This window comes from Takifugu flavidus, chromosome 1 (assembly GCF_003711565.1).
Source record: "Takifugu flavidus isolate HTHZ2018 chromosome 1, ASM371156v2, whole genome shotgun sequence".
Lineage (NCBI taxonomy): Eukaryota > Metazoa > Chordata > Actinopteri > Tetraodontiformes > Tetraodontidae > Takifugu > Takifugu flavidus.
The window spans coordinates 5,153,396-5,173,090 of record NC_079520.1 but is presented as its reverse complement, the minus strand read 5'-3'; the positions used below and the strand labels follow the sequence as shown (position 1 = coordinate 5,173,090).

General features: G+C 42.0%; 1 protein-coding gene across 12 annotated transcripts in view; it reads left to right on the top strand.

Moving 5' to 3' along the window:
• The window catches only part of pard3bb (par-3 family cell polarity regulator beta b), a 119,164-nt gene that overhangs the window by 34,876 nt on the left and 64,593 nt on the right, over positions 1 to 19,695 (top strand). For 8 of the 12 annotated variants that reach the window (XM_057035233.1, XM_057035225.1, XM_057035289.1 and 5 more), the window contains exons 9-17: positions 990 to 1,248; positions 1,789 to 1,897; positions 3,088 to 3,227; positions 3,301 to 3,429; positions 11,913 to 12,104; positions 12,376 to 12,534; positions 13,355 to 13,448; positions 16,392 to 16,488; positions 16,645 to 16,787. In XM_057035233.1, the coding sequence (XP_056891213.1) occupies positions 990 to 1,248; positions 1,789 to 1,897; positions 3,088 to 3,227; positions 3,301 to 3,429; positions 11,913 to 12,104; positions 12,376 to 12,534; positions 13,355 to 13,448; positions 16,392 to 16,488; positions 16,645 to 16,787 (1,322 nt within the window). The remainder of the gene's footprint in view (positions 1 to 989; positions 1,249 to 1,788; positions 1,898 to 3,087; positions 3,228 to 3,300; positions 3,430 to 11,912; positions 12,105 to 12,375; positions 12,535 to 13,354; positions 13,449 to 16,391; positions 16,489 to 16,644; positions 16,788 to 19,695) is intronic. The other 4 variants (XM_057035252.1, XM_057035242.1, XM_057035261.1 and 1 more) reach the window with 3 other exon arrangements.

Below are 19,695 nucleotides of genomic sequence, written 5' to 3'. Positions count from 1 at the left end.
CACACGATTGCCAGTATTGTCCTGCAAAGACTGATATTCTCTTTTGAGACGTGTACTGTCCAGTGTGATATTTAGAAGTAGGCCACCGAAAGTCCACAGATCCATGTGAGTGACACACATAAACACACCTCCATTGTCCCATCCTGGAAGCTTTATTAAGGCTTCATTAGAATATCTCTTCTGCACAAATTTGCCATTATATGTAGTCTAATAATGGGCAAAAAGGATAGCTTCATACTTAGTTTATAATTATTAAACATTGTGGTCTTACAACAGTAAATCATCTCTCAAAATGTCATCTAACAGGCTGTGACGCAAACGATTGAGGATGTTAATATGTAAATCTTGTTTGGAGCTAAAGCGGCGGCTTCTATTCTCCATTCTCCAGACACATGGACAACATTTCTTTTTTATTGAATTCTAACTTGCCACTTGGAGCTGCATTTAAATAATTATTGTCAAGCATTTTGGTTGTTGTGTATTCACAGCAGGCATTGAGTCACCTCTGAGTTAAAAGTGTGCTTTTTATTTAGATGTTCGCTGGCACAATATGTTTCCAAATCCTTATGTATCTCATGAGTCATGAATCTTTCTCTTACACTATATTAATGCATCTGTCTTTCCCCTATGAAGCCCACTGTTCATTCACAGAAACACCAACTCCACACATGCAATGTAATCTAGGATGGAAATAATAGGATTATAATCTAATAAAATCTGAATAAATTGGATCTTCTTTGCCGGTTATCTAAGGTGAATAATGTGTAGGTCAATTGTGTCTGACATAATGGTGACTCTAATAAACTTAAAATAACTTGATATTAAGTAATTTACTAATTTAAGGATCATGTGATTTGGATGAAAGCAAATGATCTTTTACCCAATAAATGAGAAAATGAATAGAAAATAGACACTAAAAACAGGTTTTTCTACAATTTCTCTGCAGCAGTATTTTACTCCTCTGTTTTTATGTTCCATCACTCTCTCAGGGCTCAGGAAGTGTTCCGGCAAGCAATGCATTCCCCAACGGTTCGTCTTGAAGTAGTTCCCTCCTCCACCAGGGAGCGCTATGAGAAGAGTCTGATTGGTCAACTGTTTGGAAACGGGACTGGTCCTGACAGCAGCCCCCGCGCCACCAAGACTAAAGACCTGCCGCCACCCGTCAAAGCTAAACCCAACTTTAAGCCATCTGAGAGTCCAGCTGTGCGCATGGCTGAGGAGGTTGCTGCCATGGAAACTGCTCTTAGTGTGAGATGCCTTCCTGCCAGTATAAACCATATCATAAACCATGAGAAAGTCTCTCTTATCCTATGGAATTATGAGTTTGAACCCTCCCAGAATGGAGAATCTGGACCAAATCTGTAGTTTTTTAAGCTAATTTCTGCCTTTCTCCTTTCCTAGTGTTGTTTAGAGGAACAGTGTGACAAACCCAGCAAACTATTGTTACTTTTTAATGGCTTTATTTTGTTGCATGCAAGTGAACGAGCCATCTGTTTATCTGTAGATTAGATGTAGTAGCACATTTCGATTAGCATTCATTTCCACTTAATTCTGATTATTCCCCTAAATTCCCTCACAATTAAAATAAGTCATATCTCAAATATTTACTATGTTATCATATATAATCAGAATTTAGTTTTCTATGTCAACTGGACTGGGTTTCTTCTCTCTTCAGTTGACATAGAAAACTACCTTGGATACAATGAGCTGGATGATTGAGAATCTACACAGACATATTTAATAGTTTCAAATACTCAACCTCATTTTTGTTGTACCTTCTGTCTAAAGTCTCCTAAGGCCAGATGTGAGAGTCCCCTAATGAAGAAAAACCCAGCCCTCTCCTGTCTCGTGTCTAATAAGAAAGGAGGAAGGAAGCTCAGGATCGATCTTAAGAAAGGTGAATGAATAATACTGTTTTTTGAGAATTATTTCCATTATAATCCCCTTTGCATGGTAAATATCATATACAGAGCATTTATTGTAGCGTAGCATTGGCTATGGACAGCTACAGAATATCATACCAGTAGGTGGTCGGTCCAAGTTTCCCTGGAAAGTCCAATAGTGGTGAAAACAGACACACCGATGCTTCAAAAGACAAACATTTATTTACAACAGCAGCTAACGCTATGAACAAGTGATTCAAAAGCTGCTGTGATGTATCCATTTGTGTGACCTGCCGTGTTTGAAGGCACACACTTTAAATATATCAGTTCCAAAATGTCTACTGTAGTTATTTGGGTTATTTCTGAAATGAGTTGGCATGTTGTGTTTAAGGTTAGATTAAGACTCATACTTAACTTTAATGTCTGTTCAGTGGTCTGAGTTTTAACCCCTATATCTTCTTTTCTGTCTATCCAGCGTTCTGCTTTTTTTCCATGCTTCCTTTCCCTGTTTCTTGGCTGGCTCTCCTTTTCGCCCTTCCTCTCTCCATCTTCCTAATTCCCTCTCTTCAGGGTCTATTAAGTCTTTATTGATCTGTTCATTTCTGCTGATATGAATTCATACTGGACAAAACTGCTGACTTGGCTCTGCTAAAGAGACCAGGCTAAATGAAGTCTATAAAACACACCCAGCCAGTCTCTCCTTCTTTTTTCTGTTCATGCATGCGTGTTTATGAGCGCTTTCTGGCCCTTTTGTGTCCGCATGTGCCTCTCGCTGATTATTATTAGAATATTTCACTTCTTTTTCCAGAACATCGACTCTCCGTTTCCGCTGGGTTGCACTCACTACCTCCGTAACCTTTTTCCTCGTCTCTGCTCCTCTCTTGTTCTTCCTCGCTGCTCCGTACCTGAACCCTTTTTTAAAGCCTTCACACCTGCAGATACGGCAGCACCAGTTATAGCTCAAAGGTTTAAACCACACATAATCGCAGTGTGGAGCTGAGTCAACAACACCGAGGCGACGTTCTCAAGAGTGGTTTTAAATCTGTGTGTGTGTGTGTGTGTGTGTTTGAGTGAATGGACGTGTGGTTTTCCTGTTGGGAGGAAAAATACAAATACCGGGTACACAGCAACACTGGATATTTAGGTGAAAAATGATTGCTAGCGGTTGATTCTCACCTTTGTGTTCACGTTAATGCGTGTGCAGGCTCGGAGGGTCTTGGTTTTACCGTGGTTACCAGAGACTCGTCGCTCCACGGCCCAGGCCCCATTCTTGTCAAAAACATTCTGCCACGTGGAGCTGCGGTCAAAGATGGACGCCTGCAGTCAGGAGACCGCATCCTGGAGGTAAAGAGCCGCTGAGGCATATGAGGCCGAGCGCCGTGGTGGTGACGAAAAGCCTTAATGGTGATGTGTTTAGGTCAACGGCATCGACGTCACAGGCGTGAGCCAGGAAGACCTGGTGTGTATGCTGCGCAGCACCCGGCAGGGAGAGAGTGTGTGCCTGGTGGTGCTCCGGCAGGAGGACATGTTCCTACCCCGAGAGATGGTAAGAACCATTCACCACGTTCTGTTGTGTCAGCCGGGAGGAAAAGACTTTCTGGTTTAATAGGTTTGTGTGTGGTTTTTTTAAACCAACAGAGAGGTGAAGACAAACTTCAGGTTCATCTAATTTCTTAATGTCTGGTTTGATCAACAGACCTGACCTGATGATGCACACCTCAGTAGCCTGTAGGAACGCTGCTTTTATGACACATGAACCTTAAATGCAGCATTTGTTTATTAAGATGTCAATCTAAAGCTTCTCCTTTTAAAAGAAAGGGTTTTTTTTTTCCTAATTCCTGCTGCTCAGCACTTTCTAATGATGCCTGGAATATGATGTGGCAGTGTTGCTCTGCCAGGTTGCTTCTGCTGGATTTTAACAGTGTTTTGAACAATAAAACTGATTTCATCGATCCATTCTCTTCATTCTTCTATTATTTTTCCTCTAGTTTCTCTGCACGATCACCATATAATTCAACATATAATTTTCCCCTTTTCTGTTTACTTCAAAACACAAGTTCTTTTTCTTTCTCTCACATCAGATATCAAGTTTAATACCCGTTTGGCCTACGCTGTAGCTCTCAACTCAGCCTCCGAAAATAATTCCAAATAAGAAAATCCATCATCAGTTAATGCTTACAAACTTAATGTCAAAATTCAGTGGGGAAAAAATATCAGAATAATTAAAACTGCATTATGTTCAACTATTTTAGGAGCCCACACTATTAAAATATATCACACAGTATCTTTATTCACATCCTTGTTGCCTCTTCACCCATTTCTTGGTATTTATTTCCAACTCAGGTTTATTGTTCGTGCTTTGGTTTAATGTCTCCTTTTCCTTTGTGTATCTTTCCGCTTTCACTGACTGTGGTTTCCTGAGGAGGTTTGGAAGTGTGCTTAATTTTCCCTTTGGAAATTCTTTTCATGTCAGGAACAGTGGAGGCCGATCAACTTCCAGCAGCAGGATGATCAGTGTCCTATTAAAAAATGATTAAATAAACTTGGAGATGCAGGTGAAGAAGCAAAGTAACTGAAATCAACAACCTCTCTGAAAGCTTCAGATGCACAAACGGTGTCGTTTCCAACGGAATTGTTGTAATTTTACCTTGAGTTTAGAGTGACTCTGAAAGCTTTTCTCGCTGGAAAATCTGTTTCCTCTTTTCCTTTTCAGCTTAGTTTGATAGATAATAACATAAAGACTGTTTACCCTCTCATATGCTTGGCATTTTGGGAGAGAACCTGTACTTTTATGAGCAGAAGGATCATTTCTCAGATGTTTTTTGGCAATAAACCCTCCTTTTCAGGCAGTTTCTCTACTCTTGTTTAGTCTGCATCAAGTCTGCTGAACCAAACAGGTTAGGCTCAATGCCACCTGTTTTTTTTTCTTATATTCTGATGTATCATAATTATGTGGCCTCTAACTTTAGCTGTAGTTTTCAAACAATTAGCCAGCGTGGCTCCAAGACAAAGACATCCCTCCCAGTCAGGAAACCACTCTTCATTTGGTCTCATGCCATTCACGTGCATGTTCATTTAGTCTGACACTTTCACATTAGGAAAACTATTTGTGCATTGTCCTCTATAGAAACCTCCCACTCAAATGTGTCCCGAAGGTAAAGTTTTGTTCCTGAGTTTGTCTCTGCGGGGCAGCTTAACAGTGAAAGGATTCAAGGACACTTCTGTCTTTGTGTATAATTATAGATGTATGCTTGCAGTACTCTGTGTGATGTGTGTTTGAACATCTTTTAATTGTATCTTTCCCTATTAGGTATAGGTATTATAACTTTAAATGGCTTTACTGTGGTTGGACAACATGCATGACCTTGTTGTTTGTGGAAACAGATCAGGGCTCAGTGTTTTCTTAGGTGGACTAGATAGGAAATAACAGCAGAAGCAAATGGACCGAGTGTTTAAATGTCTGTGCTTTGAGACAGTTTGTTGAACGTGATTTACTCAATGTCTTTTTCATCAGGGCTCTTGGTAATAATGAAAACGACCTTGCTAAAATCACATCGTAGCGTGGTGTTGAGAGTCTTCTGTGTTTAGTGTGAATAAAAGAGGACAACATTGGAGGAAGCCCTGTTTTGCCCTCTTAAAGGCCCTTTAATTATTTATCGCATTTTACCAACCGATTGCAGGCTACTTGTCAGAAAGTTGTCTTTTGAGCTTGTGATTATGTGTCCTTAAGGATGGATACTGCTGAGAAATCTCCCATCACACTCATTAATATCAGAGCTGGCATCTCTGCTGTTTTTACATGAATGAAAATGTTAATTTATGAGTGAGCAAAATGGAACAGATGTGTCTGAAAAACATGTATAGATACATTTTTTCCAAAGGCAGACTAACGAGGCGCTGGCCCAGAAGTGAAGAATGAGTGTGAAAAATGGATGATCTGACTCTTCATTTGCAGTTTAGTGTGAAACTTGATAAATTACATGGATAATCCACAGTTTCGCACAGACACGCTTAGCTCGCCTTGATCACATGATTCCAGCCCAGTTGCTGTACGTGTGTATGAAGATTTATTCTTGCTTGAACTGACAGCTTATCATTTATATTCAGCCAGGTTTGGAAGAACCAATGCCAATGCTCTTAAACATCACAGTTAGGAAGAACCAATGTCAGTCTGTGTCAAGAAATCTGATCGAAATCTGAAACGTGTCAAAAAAGTTACCGTAATTTTCGGACTATAAGCCGCTACTTTTTTCTACACTTTAAACACTGCGGCTTATTCTACGGTGCGGCTTATTTATGTTTTTTGTTCGTGGCGCACTATCACAACTATTGTGAATCAGTCATTTTTACTAACCCTCATCAACATGGAAAATACTAGAAGAAAAGCATATGATGTAACTTTTAAGTTAAAAGCGATCACTCTGGCGGTTGAAGAAGGAAATCGAGCTGCCGCGCGTAATCTTGGCATTACGGTAATCAATGGGGAGAAGGTGGAGACGCCCGCCTGAAGAACTGATCCAAAGGAAAAAGACGACAAAAGCTTTTAGACGTAAACATCGCAGCTTGAAAACGTTCTGAAAGACTGGGTCAACACACAGAGAGCAGGCGGCCGCAGTGTCTCTTACGGTAATAAAAACATCTACCGGTACTGAATGTTTTTGATCTAAGTTTTCATATTACTACGTGGGATACCTGCGGCTTAAAATCCGGTGCGGCTTGTATAAGTACAAAATTGATTTTCTTTCCTTCTGTCTTTTCTTAGATTATCCGGCTTTTAATCAGGTGCGCTCTGTAATCCAGAAATTATACACGTTTATTCATATACAGTACAAAAATGCAGATTTTATTACACAAACAACACCTATGAGTTAATATTTCTATAAACTTTTTGAGGAAAATGTGCCGGGAGGACGGATGGATGTGTGTGTGTGTGTGAGTGTGAGTGTGTGTGTGAGTGTGAAGTCGTAAGTAGTTTGAAATCTGTATGAGTTTAAAATTAAGTCACATTAACACATTGTATCTTTTGGCTTAATGTATTTTTCCTGTCCGCCACCTTCAATCAAAACGGTTTTGTCGTAGCAGTGGTGCCCAGAGATTTATTTCAATATGTGTTGTCATTGTATCAAATTTCATATCACATATCCAAGGATAACTTGAAATCTATATATTGAACCCCTTAAAAATGAGGTCATTTGTGGCATCTGTAATCACTTCTGGCTAGTTTTGGGGCGCACATGGACAGTGTTAACCGCGTTAGGCTAACGTTTTAGCAGACTAGGTTTTTCTGATGTGAGGAGCGATTACATAGTTTATGGCAGCCTGTCTCTGAGAGGAAGCAGAAGAAGGATGATGATGAAATGATGGAAGGATCTTGTCTATCTTCTCCTCCCCCCTCTTCCGACGTCTCATTTTAGCCCGCCATCTGGTGCCGTCGACTAATGTCTGCGCTCACTGCGGCACAAACGCGCGACGTCGGGGACGTGTGTGAACGCACTTGGGCTCATCCTTTGTCGTTGCGCACACACACCCAGACAAATTCACTGTTTCTTTGACATGAAGACGTACTCGGACGAGCTCCACATTATACCACGTATACGTCCACCTGCTGCGTTGGCTCTGAAGGCATTTTGTGCCTACACTCCTCACACAATCACTCACCCTAACAATGAAAGTCCTTCTTCTCAACTGTTATACTCACTCACAAACAAGCATACGCCTGCTGAGTTGGCTGCTATAGCCGACTAATGTTTGAAACAAGGATGCTCTTTTTGCCGTAGATATTTCACACTTAACACTGTCTTTCTCTCTCAGACATTGTTCTTCCATAGACTCTTAATTCCTCCCGAGGTCTAGTTTATTACAGCGTGCTTTTGTACCACCATAACCACGTGGACGGTGGAAAAGCGTCGGTCGAGAGCAGCTGGACACGAGGTTGCGTTGGCGTTTTCTCCAGGTCATAATCTGTGACGAGGAGTTGATTTACAGCCGTTCCCGTTCCCGTTCCTGTTTTAATAGATGGCCCAGCCACGCCTCAGAGCTCCTTCTGTGCCACGTTCCTGTTCCTCATCGATTGGATTTAAATTGTTGCGCCGCGATGACGTCACATAACTTATTTAGCTGACGTAGCTGTCAACGTCTGTCTCGCTCATCCCACATTTGAAATATGACGTAAAGGTGCGCCGTTCCATGCAAGAAATGTATAATGCGAGTGCTTATTTCAAGCTTTTTTTCATCTCACACCATCAGGAAGCGTTCTTCTCAGCACCAGATGCTCCTTCCATACACACACACACACACACACACACACGGACACATGCGTTGAATCAGGGAAAAGTCAGCAGCTGGTGACGGAAGACATTCAAAGCCGCACAACTTTATTAAACAGTCTCTACAGTCTGATTATCCCTCATCGGTGACGGGGTTGTGTATGCGCACGCATCTCTTAGCAGTCTGTTGACCAATTGTGTGTGTGTGGGTGTGTGACAATGTCTCAGTGATACTGTCACCAATGTGACCTCACAGAATCACTACAGTAAATCCCCCATCTGGTATACCCATAGAGACCTGCAACACACTCACACACACCCACACACACACACACACACACACGGACACATGCGTTGAATCAGGGAAAAGTCAGCAGCTGGTGACGGAAGACATTCAAAGCCGCACAACTTTATTAAACAGTCTCTACAGTCTGATTATCCCTCATCGGTGACGGGGTTGTGTATGCGCACGCATCTCTTAGCAGTCTGTTGACCAATTGTGTGTGTGTGGGTGTGTGACAATGTCTCAGTGATACTGTCACCAATGTGACCTCACAGAATCACTACAGTAAATCCCCCATCTGGTATACCCATAGAGATCTGCAACACACTCACACACACCCACACACACAACACCTTGGCAGCTCGGTGACTCTGCAGGAGCTGCCATTGTCCCAGTGGAGAGCAGCAGAGAGGTGTCACGTCTCCGTCTCTGCTGTTTATTGAAGGTGCATCAGCTCCTGTGACACCCATCAGATTAAGTGGAAGGATCAGATGCATCAAACCGATAAAGACAGTTTTATTATTGACCAGCACACACCCACCCAGCCTCCCTCCCACAAGAATCCACTTCTCAGGCTTAGATTGTCATAAACGTTTGACAGTTTGAGTGATCATTAAGCCCAGCTAAAATGTGTTTTATTAATGTGACCATTGTTTTGTTTAATGTTTAATGAGATAACCAGGTCACTCCCATGTTGGAGGCAGAATCCTGGCACTATTGTTAGAACAACTGAAATAATATGATTGATTTTTTCCCCTTTAAAGCATCTATCAACATTATTAAAATCCTTTTTGTTTAACTAGAAACAGATGCTACTTTTGCTTCCTTATTTAAAACTGAACAAACCAAGTCTAATCATCTTGTCGAACTAAATTGAAATGAATAACTCCTGTTCATGTTCCTTCTTTCACTGCTCCCTCCATCATCACCCTTGCTTTAAATAACTGTCACCCTTCTACTTTCACTGTTCTTCCATATAATCTTCTGCCATCATGGACTGGCTGATCGCGTCATGGACTAAATGCATCTGTAAAACCCTCATTGACCGTTGAAATAAACTCAGCACACAAGTCAAGATGAAATGTTAATGAGCCCTATTTTCCTTTACGTACTTCTGTAGTTGTGTTTACAGTTGTGAAGAAACTTTATGATGAAATAGCCAGAAAATCACTATTAGAAATATTAAGGACACCATTTTTCCTTAATGTTTTTCTCCAGTGACCTCAACCCAACTGTTCTTGGGTTTTTTGGGTTTTTTTTGGTAAATTTCGATGGTTTTTGCTTCTGCTCCTTGTTACCACATCTGTTTCAAGACTTTAGAAGACCTAGACGTCTTGATATTTAGAATATTCCTAGTTTAGTACGTGCAATAAAATGGCTTTGACTTGCAAACTCTTGCCAGGGCATTCATGTGGAGAGGTTGGGCACACGAACAGAAGGCTGCACAGCGCTCACCGCAGACCCCATATTACAGCGTGACCACACACGGCCACTTGTAGCCTTGAAAATATGCATGTGTTACGCAGGAGGAGCAGACAGGCTTGTGCTGCATATATGTCTCTAATGCTCAGCAGGAGGAGCCTGCATTCAATTGCAGTCAGTGGTTGAGGTCAGTTAGGAGATTCATACATTTTAACTCTTTTTTTGTATCATGGAAACAGTAGAAGTTTACTGGCGTGGCAGCTGTATCTAATAATGTTACTGTGTCTGTTGGTGCTTTAGTAATCATGACAAAAACCAAGCCGCCTTTCTACTAGCACGTATTCCAGCGGCTACGAGATCTTTTCTGAAACAGCTGCAGGTGATGTGCAGTTGGTGTTTAGCTATTTCTAGTCGTGTGTGTGTCTGTGTGTGGGCCTCAAACTGTGACAGGAAATAGGGTTTGTTTCATTTTGCAGTTTCTGGTTCTGATCATGAAGCTTGGAACAGAAAAATCATCCATTCTTGGATGATTCTTCGTGGATCTGTCCCATGCTAAGTGTATGAAAATAAATAGGACGTTCACAGAACGGAATACATTGAATGAGGATGCCAGAAAGTGCAGGTGGATTAAACCCTCCCCCCCTCCACACACACACCAATCATGCCTCATTCGGATCTCCAACCTTCTTAAATAACGTATTTACCAAAATCTGCTAACAATTTTTGCCATTTAAAATAATTGGAATGATAATTCCAAGTTGTAAAGCTTCTATCAGGTCCGAGCAGTTGGGTTGATGGGAGTTTTTCCAGCCAGGAAAACAGTTTTTTGCAGTGCGGATGACTTTCTGTCGGCTTAGCGCTGTTAAACCTACAATCCCTGCAGACAAACAGTGTCTAAACCTGACACTGCTGACCCATGCAATTACAAACGCACACGCCAGGACGCAATCTGTGCACAACCACCAAATAAGACAAACGATACCTGATTGTTGCAGAACGATTCGTGTTGAAATGACTTTGTTTTGTGATGAATTCAGGTTTTGATACACTAACCTTTTCATTTGGCTATAAAACAGACGATTCTTGAGGCCACACAGCAAAGGAGATTCAGAAAGACATTAAAATTTTGTCTCCTTGGATAGATGCTATGTGCATGTCATGGTGTCCGTTTTCATTTTAGGAATGTTGCTTTAACCTTTTTCAGCCACTCACACTACTCCAGTGCTTCTTTTTAGTGTTAATCAAATACAAGTTAATCAAGTGTGTCTATTCATTAAATATTATAGTTTGGGCTTTTTGATGATTGAATGATTGCTGTCAGCGGCGTTGCTCTTCTCAGATCTCAGCGTTTGAGCCTGCATGTTATTCTTGATGAAAAGGTTTTAGTTGTCATTCCGGCTGGAAAAAAGTCGTACCCATATGCTGTGCAACGGTTCTGCCTCTCCCAGTGTGCAGTTTCACACTTTCATCTGGCGGGAGCCGCTCGCTTCCTTTGTCGTCTGGTCCTTTTATCGCCTCACTCCGTCTCACTCTTAATCATTGCTGTCATAGCTCCTTGTTGATAATCTAGTGGGGTTTTTTCGCCATCCCAGTGTGTTAATAATAGTCATTTTTATCCATATGGTCTTTGGTTTTCTTTTCTCCATCTCAGTCGTTCCTGCCTCTCTGTTTTCTCTCCGCTCTCGCCGTGTCTGTGTACCTCTGTGTTTGCTGTATTCTCCAATTACCTCTTGAAAATGTAGAGGTCATTTTACTGATATTGCTTGGCTGAAAGGAGGGGAAAAAAAAGATGTGTATATGAAAGCAGATGGTCCAAATGGATTTTTTTCTTCTAGCCTTCCCCCACCCCAAAGAAAAATAGACTGGCTGCATTTTTTTTTCCCACTAAGAGAGATTTAGGCAACAATTCTCCCCTGATGGGTCCTCTCAAATGGAAAAGCTTTTTTGTTTCACTTCTGGAGGCCATTCAAGCCCAGTGAGTTACGTTCTGCTTCCTCTCTTCCTCATCAACGTCTCTTTCTCCACCTCTACCCCCATTACTGTCTCTCCTACTCCCAGAAGGACGAAGTGTCCTGCGTGCCGGGCTTTGTTCCCGAGAACGGAAAGGAGCAGCTCACGTTCGAGGTGCCTCTTAATGACAGCGGCTCGGCGGGGCTGGGCATCAGCCTCAAAGGAAACAAGTCCAGGGAGACCGGGGAGGACCTGGGGATCTTCATCAAATCCATTATCCACGGAGGCGCTGCGTACAAGGTGACCAAATATTGTCAGAATGAGCAAAGGTAAAAGTGTGGCAACAGCAAAAAGGTTGAGCGGTTAAAAACAGAAACACCGACCTTAGAGCCAAAGGAGACCAAGTCCAGAGGCGGGGGCATGTTGAAGCAGCAGTCCGTCAGGGGGAGCCAATGGTGGTCCTGACTGTGTTCAGGGTTCTGATCTGCTGGTGCAAACATATACAAACCAACAACAATGATCATCACCTGTTACAGCGACGGTGTGATCCCCTTTATTTGTGCGTTGGCAGGACGGACGGTTGTGCGTCAACGACCAGCTGGTGGCGGTAAACGGCGAGTCTCTGCTGGGCTGCTCCAACCATCAGGCCATGGAGACACTTCGCCGCTCCATGTCCCAGGAGGGGAACACCAGAGGGACCATCCAGCTGGTTGTACTGAGGGTTATGAAGGTAACATCGGGGTTCCTGGAATCACAAAGGAAGTCAATATTCCTCATATGAATTCATTCAGCATCAATCCTGAAAGTTGCCAAGATTGAGTCCAACTCAGCATCTGTTGCAAAGGAAAACTAAAGTAAAGCACTTCAAGCAAGGAATCCAAACAAATCCTTTAAGCAATATATCTCTTTATTCTTATTAATATCTGATGCTGGTATTGGCACAGCCCACCTGTACTTGACACCAGGCTCACCAGCAGCAGCAGCAAAGGAGCATTTACCCTTCAGCTTTTCACATTCTGCGAGGTTCTTTTGTGTGCATGTGAGAGTTCTTCACTCAGCTCTCTTCTCTTTGTGAGGGGGAGACGCTTTTTTCCTTTGCCTTTTAGATGATTCAACTCGCACAGCTCTGAGAAATGTACATGCAAACCTTTGCACACACAGCTTCACCCTTTGGTTTATTGTGGCACTTCGGTGGTGTTTTCATCCAGTAATCAAATCGGATGTTTATCACATCACATGATCTGTGCAGTAAATGTGAAAGGTCGGTTTATTTTTAAACATTGCGATTGTTTCTGGAGGCTAAACTTCCAGCTGCCATTATAATGAATGCATATTTTGACTGTTCCGGCCTCTCTGAGGTGAAATGCTGTTGCGTTCCAAGAAAACCTACTCCACTGGAAAGATGCAGACCCTCACACGCATGAGGAGAGGTTTAGATCAAGGAAATGGAATTTAGTTGGAACAACCAAATGTGTAGAAATGCTGCAATTTGCTTGATTTATTTGCTTTGCTTTATTTTTGACGATGTTTTTCTGCTCTCCGTGTTTCAGGATCAGTCACCCAATCGCTCGTTTGACGGCTTCCCCGGCCTGATGGGTCCCGTTGAGCCTGTTGTGCAGAACCACAGTCACACTGCATTTAATGGTGGGTGAACTTTTGTTGTGTGGTCAGTTACTGAACTTTAAAAATAGATGTTTTTGTTGTTTTGTTCAGAAAAAAGGACTTTTCTTGTCCTCTCCTGGCTATTATACTTCGCTCGTGCGTATCAGGTAACCACGGAGATCAACTTTCTTTGCACTCAATATAAATAGCACTGTTGGGAACATCACTTTAAAGTTGTCTCTTGAATATTTGTCCTATACAGAATCCTTGATTGAAGAGCTTACAATAGGGAATAAAACCAATCTTGTTTTTCTATTTCACATCTGAATGCTATTTACATCCAGGAATTCAGGTAAAAAGGCAATATGAAACAAAAACAAACATTATAGAAGCGAGTAAAGGTGAAATATCCCTATAAATCCCTTCAAATTGAAGTCCAGAAGAAAAGGGAAATCTATTGTTTTAATTACTGCTAAATATTTTCTCCTACATTTCTTTTTGCATTCAACATTAGTATGTACGGTTTATTTAAAATGTGTAGCTTTAAATGAACACCCAGTAATACTAAACCCAACATTAGTAAGTCTTTACCCAACAGACCAAGAAAGAGATTTAGAGCAGAATCTTTGTGTGATTCTGTGTTTTACTTGGACCTAAAAACAAGCAGCCAGATTTTGTATTTGGAATTTTAAGATACTAAATATAACTTTGAACTCTTCAGTACGGGCGGAGACTGTTCAGACTGTGTTCTTCTTGGACCTTTTGATTTTTGTTCCTTTCTTCCCTTTTTTAAAATTATAAATATATTTAGTTGTTCTTCCTTTTTCATCTTATTGCCATTGAAGCAGCATCAATGCATTGATGCATTTTTCACCCTTTCAACAAGTTCATTAGCGCCACATTTGATGATCATGAAAATACAAAGATCCTTCACAATTGCACAGAACATAAACAGCCCATCTCCTCTCCAGCCTCAAATGAGACCCTTTTCCCGCCCGGTTTTGCTTTTATTCCTCAGCCTGGCTCTCTCTGCTTTTATTTCGCTGAAAAGCTTCTCAAGGTTGTGCCGTATTTTTGTTCATTTGGACCATCTATAATGAGTTAATTTACCTCTTTGTGCCAGCTGAGTCCGTCCAACCTCAGCCCACTATTATCTACTGTATATAGCGAAGGCCAGTGTCTGCCTGTATTCATGCTTGTTGTCCTCAGCAGCCTGTAAATGGCCCGTGTGTATTTGTGTGTGCATGCTTTGGAGTGTGTTGTCAGTCTCTTCCACATGCTGTTGATTCTGCGTGTTTGTTCTAATTCTGGTAAATAACTCTGACCTTGAGTATACTTTGCTGTTCAAATTCACCTCAGCCATCAGGCTGTTTCCATACACACAACCTGTGTTTGCGTGTGTGTTTCCTGTTCTTTTCATCTTACACATAATAAATTATTTGGCAGCGGACAGAAAAGGCCCTGGCTTTTAATTGTGTTTTTATAGGCGGAGCATTAATATTGTCTGTTTATTTGCTTTTTGTTGGATTTTTACAGTAAATCTATTGCCATTTTATATGAACCTCTGCTAAATCTGCTTGCGTCTGTGTCTGCATGACATTTTTAAAAATCCAGGTTTCATTTTGGCCAATTATTACTGCTAAATCACCTCTTTTTGACTACTGGTGTACCGGTTCAAATTAGCACTCTGATTTGTACAAATGCTTCCCTGATCTGCCCGTCCAGCTGTAAAGATTCAACCAAGCTTGAAGTCAGGAACTATTCTGTCGATGGTGTGTGAAGCTGTAATTAAAGGTATCTGCTTCAGATCGTGTGTGCATCAATGCAACATTAGAATTTCCAGCCATGGTTGTGCAATCCTTCTAAACATCCCTGCATCACGTAAACATTTTTATTAAGTCCGATATTAAAGAAAACATCCTTTAACAATGTCACGTTACAAATCGTTTCTTTGTCATCACCTCTTGGGTACACAACATTATGCAAATCCCTGTGAGCTTGACCTTTGACCCTTAGCCAGCAATTGTAACTTACAGCATTGCAGGAAAATAACAAACTTTGTGTCGTTACTGTGTTGAGGATATTTAGGTCAAAACAGAAAAACACAAAACAGACAGAAAAGGGCCGAGATGGAAGTGGTTCAGACATAAATTGATAAATTTGGTGTGTAGAGAGATACAGACCCCCCTTTTCACTTGAATGAGTAGGAGTCAGCGAGAACAATGTGAGCTTTTGTAAGAAGCCAGAAGAATGGCTTCATGACAGTTCCGCTGATTAAGGTTTTGGCACTCAGGATAAGGATGGAAGTTTAGGAACAGCGGGAAACAAAAGGGATAAATGACAATGCCAAAATATCAGATTTTGCAAGTGGGGAAAAGAAAGCAGGTGATTATGGAGAGATGGGAAGACGCGATATCGCCAGGCACTCTCGGCTCCGGCGTCTCCGTGTGCGGACGGATGCAGAGAGAAGACCGTAATAATCCCAGCATGTGTTGGGTGACAGCCCTGCGTTCCCAGAAGTGATGAGAGTATGTAAATTGGGCCTGCGTGGACGGCACGTCTGTGCATCAAGTTGTCAAGAAGGCGTTTATCACGCAGACGCAGCCGTATCAGTGAGGCGCAGGAAGATTCTCTGGATGGAGAGCAGCTGCGATCGCTGGGCCATTTTCATCCACTTGCTTTATCTTCTTAGCATTTATCAGTCTCCAGCTTTCAGTTGGAGACTTTTGAGCGTCAGGAGATGACATTGTAGTTCCTAATACGACATTATATATTTAGTCACAGGTGCGGTGTTTTTGACTGGATCAATAATTATTTAACAGTTGCCGTGGTGACGTCCTCCAATTACAGCACAGACAGGCGCTTTTCCCAGTGCACATTCTAGCGTGCTGATCAGTGTCCCGGGTCAAGAAAAAAGATGGCCACCCCCCTCGATTTGCCCCATAGAAGCGGCACATTTGACCTGCCCTCTTCTTGTTTTCTCAGGCACCAATGGCAGTTACTTTCACACGGAGGAGGAGGACAGTGAGCTCAATAGCCACGGAACAGAGCTGAACAATTTCTACTCCTCTACACACAACAAGTAAGTGGGGAGGAATATTTTATTCATCAACTAATAATTCCCATAATTCATGTTTTATTGCAGTATAATTTAGCATGAATCATATAAACCGAACGCATGATAAATATTTTATTTTTCACAATATCAAGCACAAAGAAAAGATCTTTTTTTTCCCAGCATTGGTTGTTTTTCCAGGGAACCCTCCCACGGCTCTTCCTCCGCTCAACCTCAGACTCCAGGCCAGAACCAGTGGCAGTTCCAGCACGTGAAGGCCTCCAAGAGCATGGACCTGGGTACGACTCAGAACCAGCAGCCCAGCGGTGGGGAGAGTTTACTGTTTATGCTCTGCATGGTGGCTGCATGGCATCTCTGCCTAACAGATAATGAAAGCACGGCTTGCTGAACTGTTTTGGCTTTTTTCACACAGTTTTTGATGGCGATTGAAGTCATCTGCCGGTCTGAATTCGTATTGGCGGCTGTTTGCAGGAAACCTCAATTTACAATCGCTGAATACGGTTGTTTTAAAACACAGCTGCTCCAAATTTGGAACTGGGAGAGCTTGATAGTGATGCAGGAAAATGTTTCATCAACATGATGGAGGAACGTGTGGAGGCGGTCAGCTGTAGTCATTTTCTTTGTACTCCTCCAGGGGTTGAAGAGCGCGTAAATGCCGCGAAAGGAACGGCAGCCTGTGACACTTGACTACCTACTGCTTTTCTCTTTATGTTTTGCCGGATAATTGGGCCACAATTTGTGTCAAAAGCCTTTAATTGCACTTCATTAAAATGCACCACAAAGGCTGCCTCCCGCTTCCCACACCAGCTCTGTCACCTGTTGCTCCCTGATTTTTAACATCTTCAGCGAGGGTTCAGTGACATTTCCACGATTGTTAAAAAGTCAGCTTTAGAGCAAAAAAAAAAAAAAGGGGGGGGGGGGGGGGGTGTTTGCTAGTTTTAGTCCACGCTCATGCATACATCCATGCGACAGTGGATGTTGCAGCACAACAAAAGCATATTGTTTGAAATGTCATTCCCTCAGCCCTCCCTCTCACACGGGCCCTGCTGCCAGATGCACGAGTGCGTGTCAGAGAGGAAATGAGACAAAAGAGCGGGCCACTGTTTGTACAGCCATTTTTCGACGTAAATAAGGGACTGTTGCACTGTACGTCAGTTCATTCCCCCCTTTTGTTTTCATGCAAACCCTTCCCTTTACTCTTTTGACACTTCATTACCACTTGAATGGCGCCACACGATTTCACGACCAAAATATCAAGCAGCTGTAGGAACAGCGATTTTACAAACGTCTATTTGTCTTCCCGACAGTTGAGGGACACGACTTATCCAAACATTAATTATGTTTTTATACAGACATGCGAGGAGCTTGCCTCTTTTGGAACAAATGTTATTCCCAACGAGGGGCCTCAAATCCTTCCAGATCCCGCTCTGCCCTTTTTCTTATTCCCAGCATGCCATCTGTTTCTGTAAAGTTCAGGAGAACAGCCTGCTCCCTCATCACATGCGGAACGAGGTTGATGGTGTTTAGAAGCTGCACATTCGGACCGTTTCTGCTTTTACTTGTGAGAAGAGCCAATTTTGGCTCTGTTAGTATATTCTAATACCACCGGTACAAATATATAAGAATAAATCAATCAATGATCTGAAAATGAGTGAATTATGCACCAAATTGTGGTTTGATTGCTGTTTGTCATGTTTCATTGTGCTATTTCCACGTACATTACTTTTGTCAATATAATTTTTACTTTAGCAATTCCAAGAGAAAATTACTAATGATATCAAACATACATGCCTGCAACCCATCTTTGGTATCATTTATCTCTCATAACAGATATGATCCAGGAGATGAGTGGAGCACTAATGACGGCTCAACCCCGCTTCACTTTATTCATACTGCAGGCAGAACCCAAATCTCTTTTTTTGTAGTAGATATTTAATACCCCTGCGGTCCCCTGTGGATATGCAGATCAGATCAGATATCAGAGTCTGCTTGTCACCTGTCCACAGGACCATTTACAGGCTGCTTGCAACTGTTGGCTGATCTACACAAATGAGAAATAGAGAAAACCCATATTTCCCTTCATCATTATCCTGTAGTGTGTTTTATTCCAGGGTGGATTCTGTGCAGCACCTCTGATGCACTTTTGTCTGTCTAGAAGTGGCGTAGTTCACATGTATGGCCCAACATACGACTCAAATGAAAGCATCTGACCAGAGACTTCATTTTGAATCGTGTTTCTGTCAGATGAGGATGAGGCCATATTTGCACTCCATTATTTATTCACACTTGCGCACACAGGAATACAGTCTGAATATGGCAAATATTGGGTTTGAGGTTTTGTGATCAGGGCTGTACATTCCTGTGCGTTGAATGCATCTGTTTGCAGGACTGGGGAGCTAAACTGCCAGTATCCGAGAACATCTGTCTCTGATGTCTTTAGTTCCGTTTGTCTATTGTCTGGACAAATAGATATTTGCTTTCAGACTTGCACAAGGATTTCACAGCATTTAACAACCTCTCGAAGTGGAAATTAGCCTCACCAAAGTTTTTCAGGCGAACTGTTGCAGTTTCTCACTGTGGACTTTGAGCTAATGGCCAAAAAAAGAGCCAGAATTGCAGTTTCAGCATTTTATTTCTGGGTTATTTGCATAATTCCATCTTTATTTCATTTGTCCTCATTTCTCTTTCCAACTCAGCTCAAACAGTTTACAGTAAGATGGTGTCCCGTTGGCTCAGTATTTGGCTCTGACTCTGTTTTCCCTTCAGACCATATTTGTCTCTCTGTTTGATTTTGTTAATTATTTTTGAACCCAGTTTGAAACGAGCTTTAGTCGGACTCATCTTAACAACTTATGCTTTAAATCAGCAATTATCTTACCTGACAGCGCAAATGGGGACCCATATATCTAATGCCATTTGCACATGCTTGACACTCGTGGCTCCTACAGATGTGCGCATGGCTCGAGTTACACTCAAGGTTTGTTTTTCATTACAGAAGTATTTTTGTGGAGAAGCCATTTTACTGCTTGGGTTTTGTGGTCGGGGTGTGTGCTTCTGAGCACTACTAGTCTGTGCGTTCCTTGCTGAGATTGGCCTGGACTGAGGCTACAGGAGAAGAAGGGGCAAAATTGGGGAGTTTTTAGAAAATGAAAGGAGGAGCAATTTTGGAAAGAATGGGGATCAAAGAAGGGAGAGATGGAGGAAAACACTGCT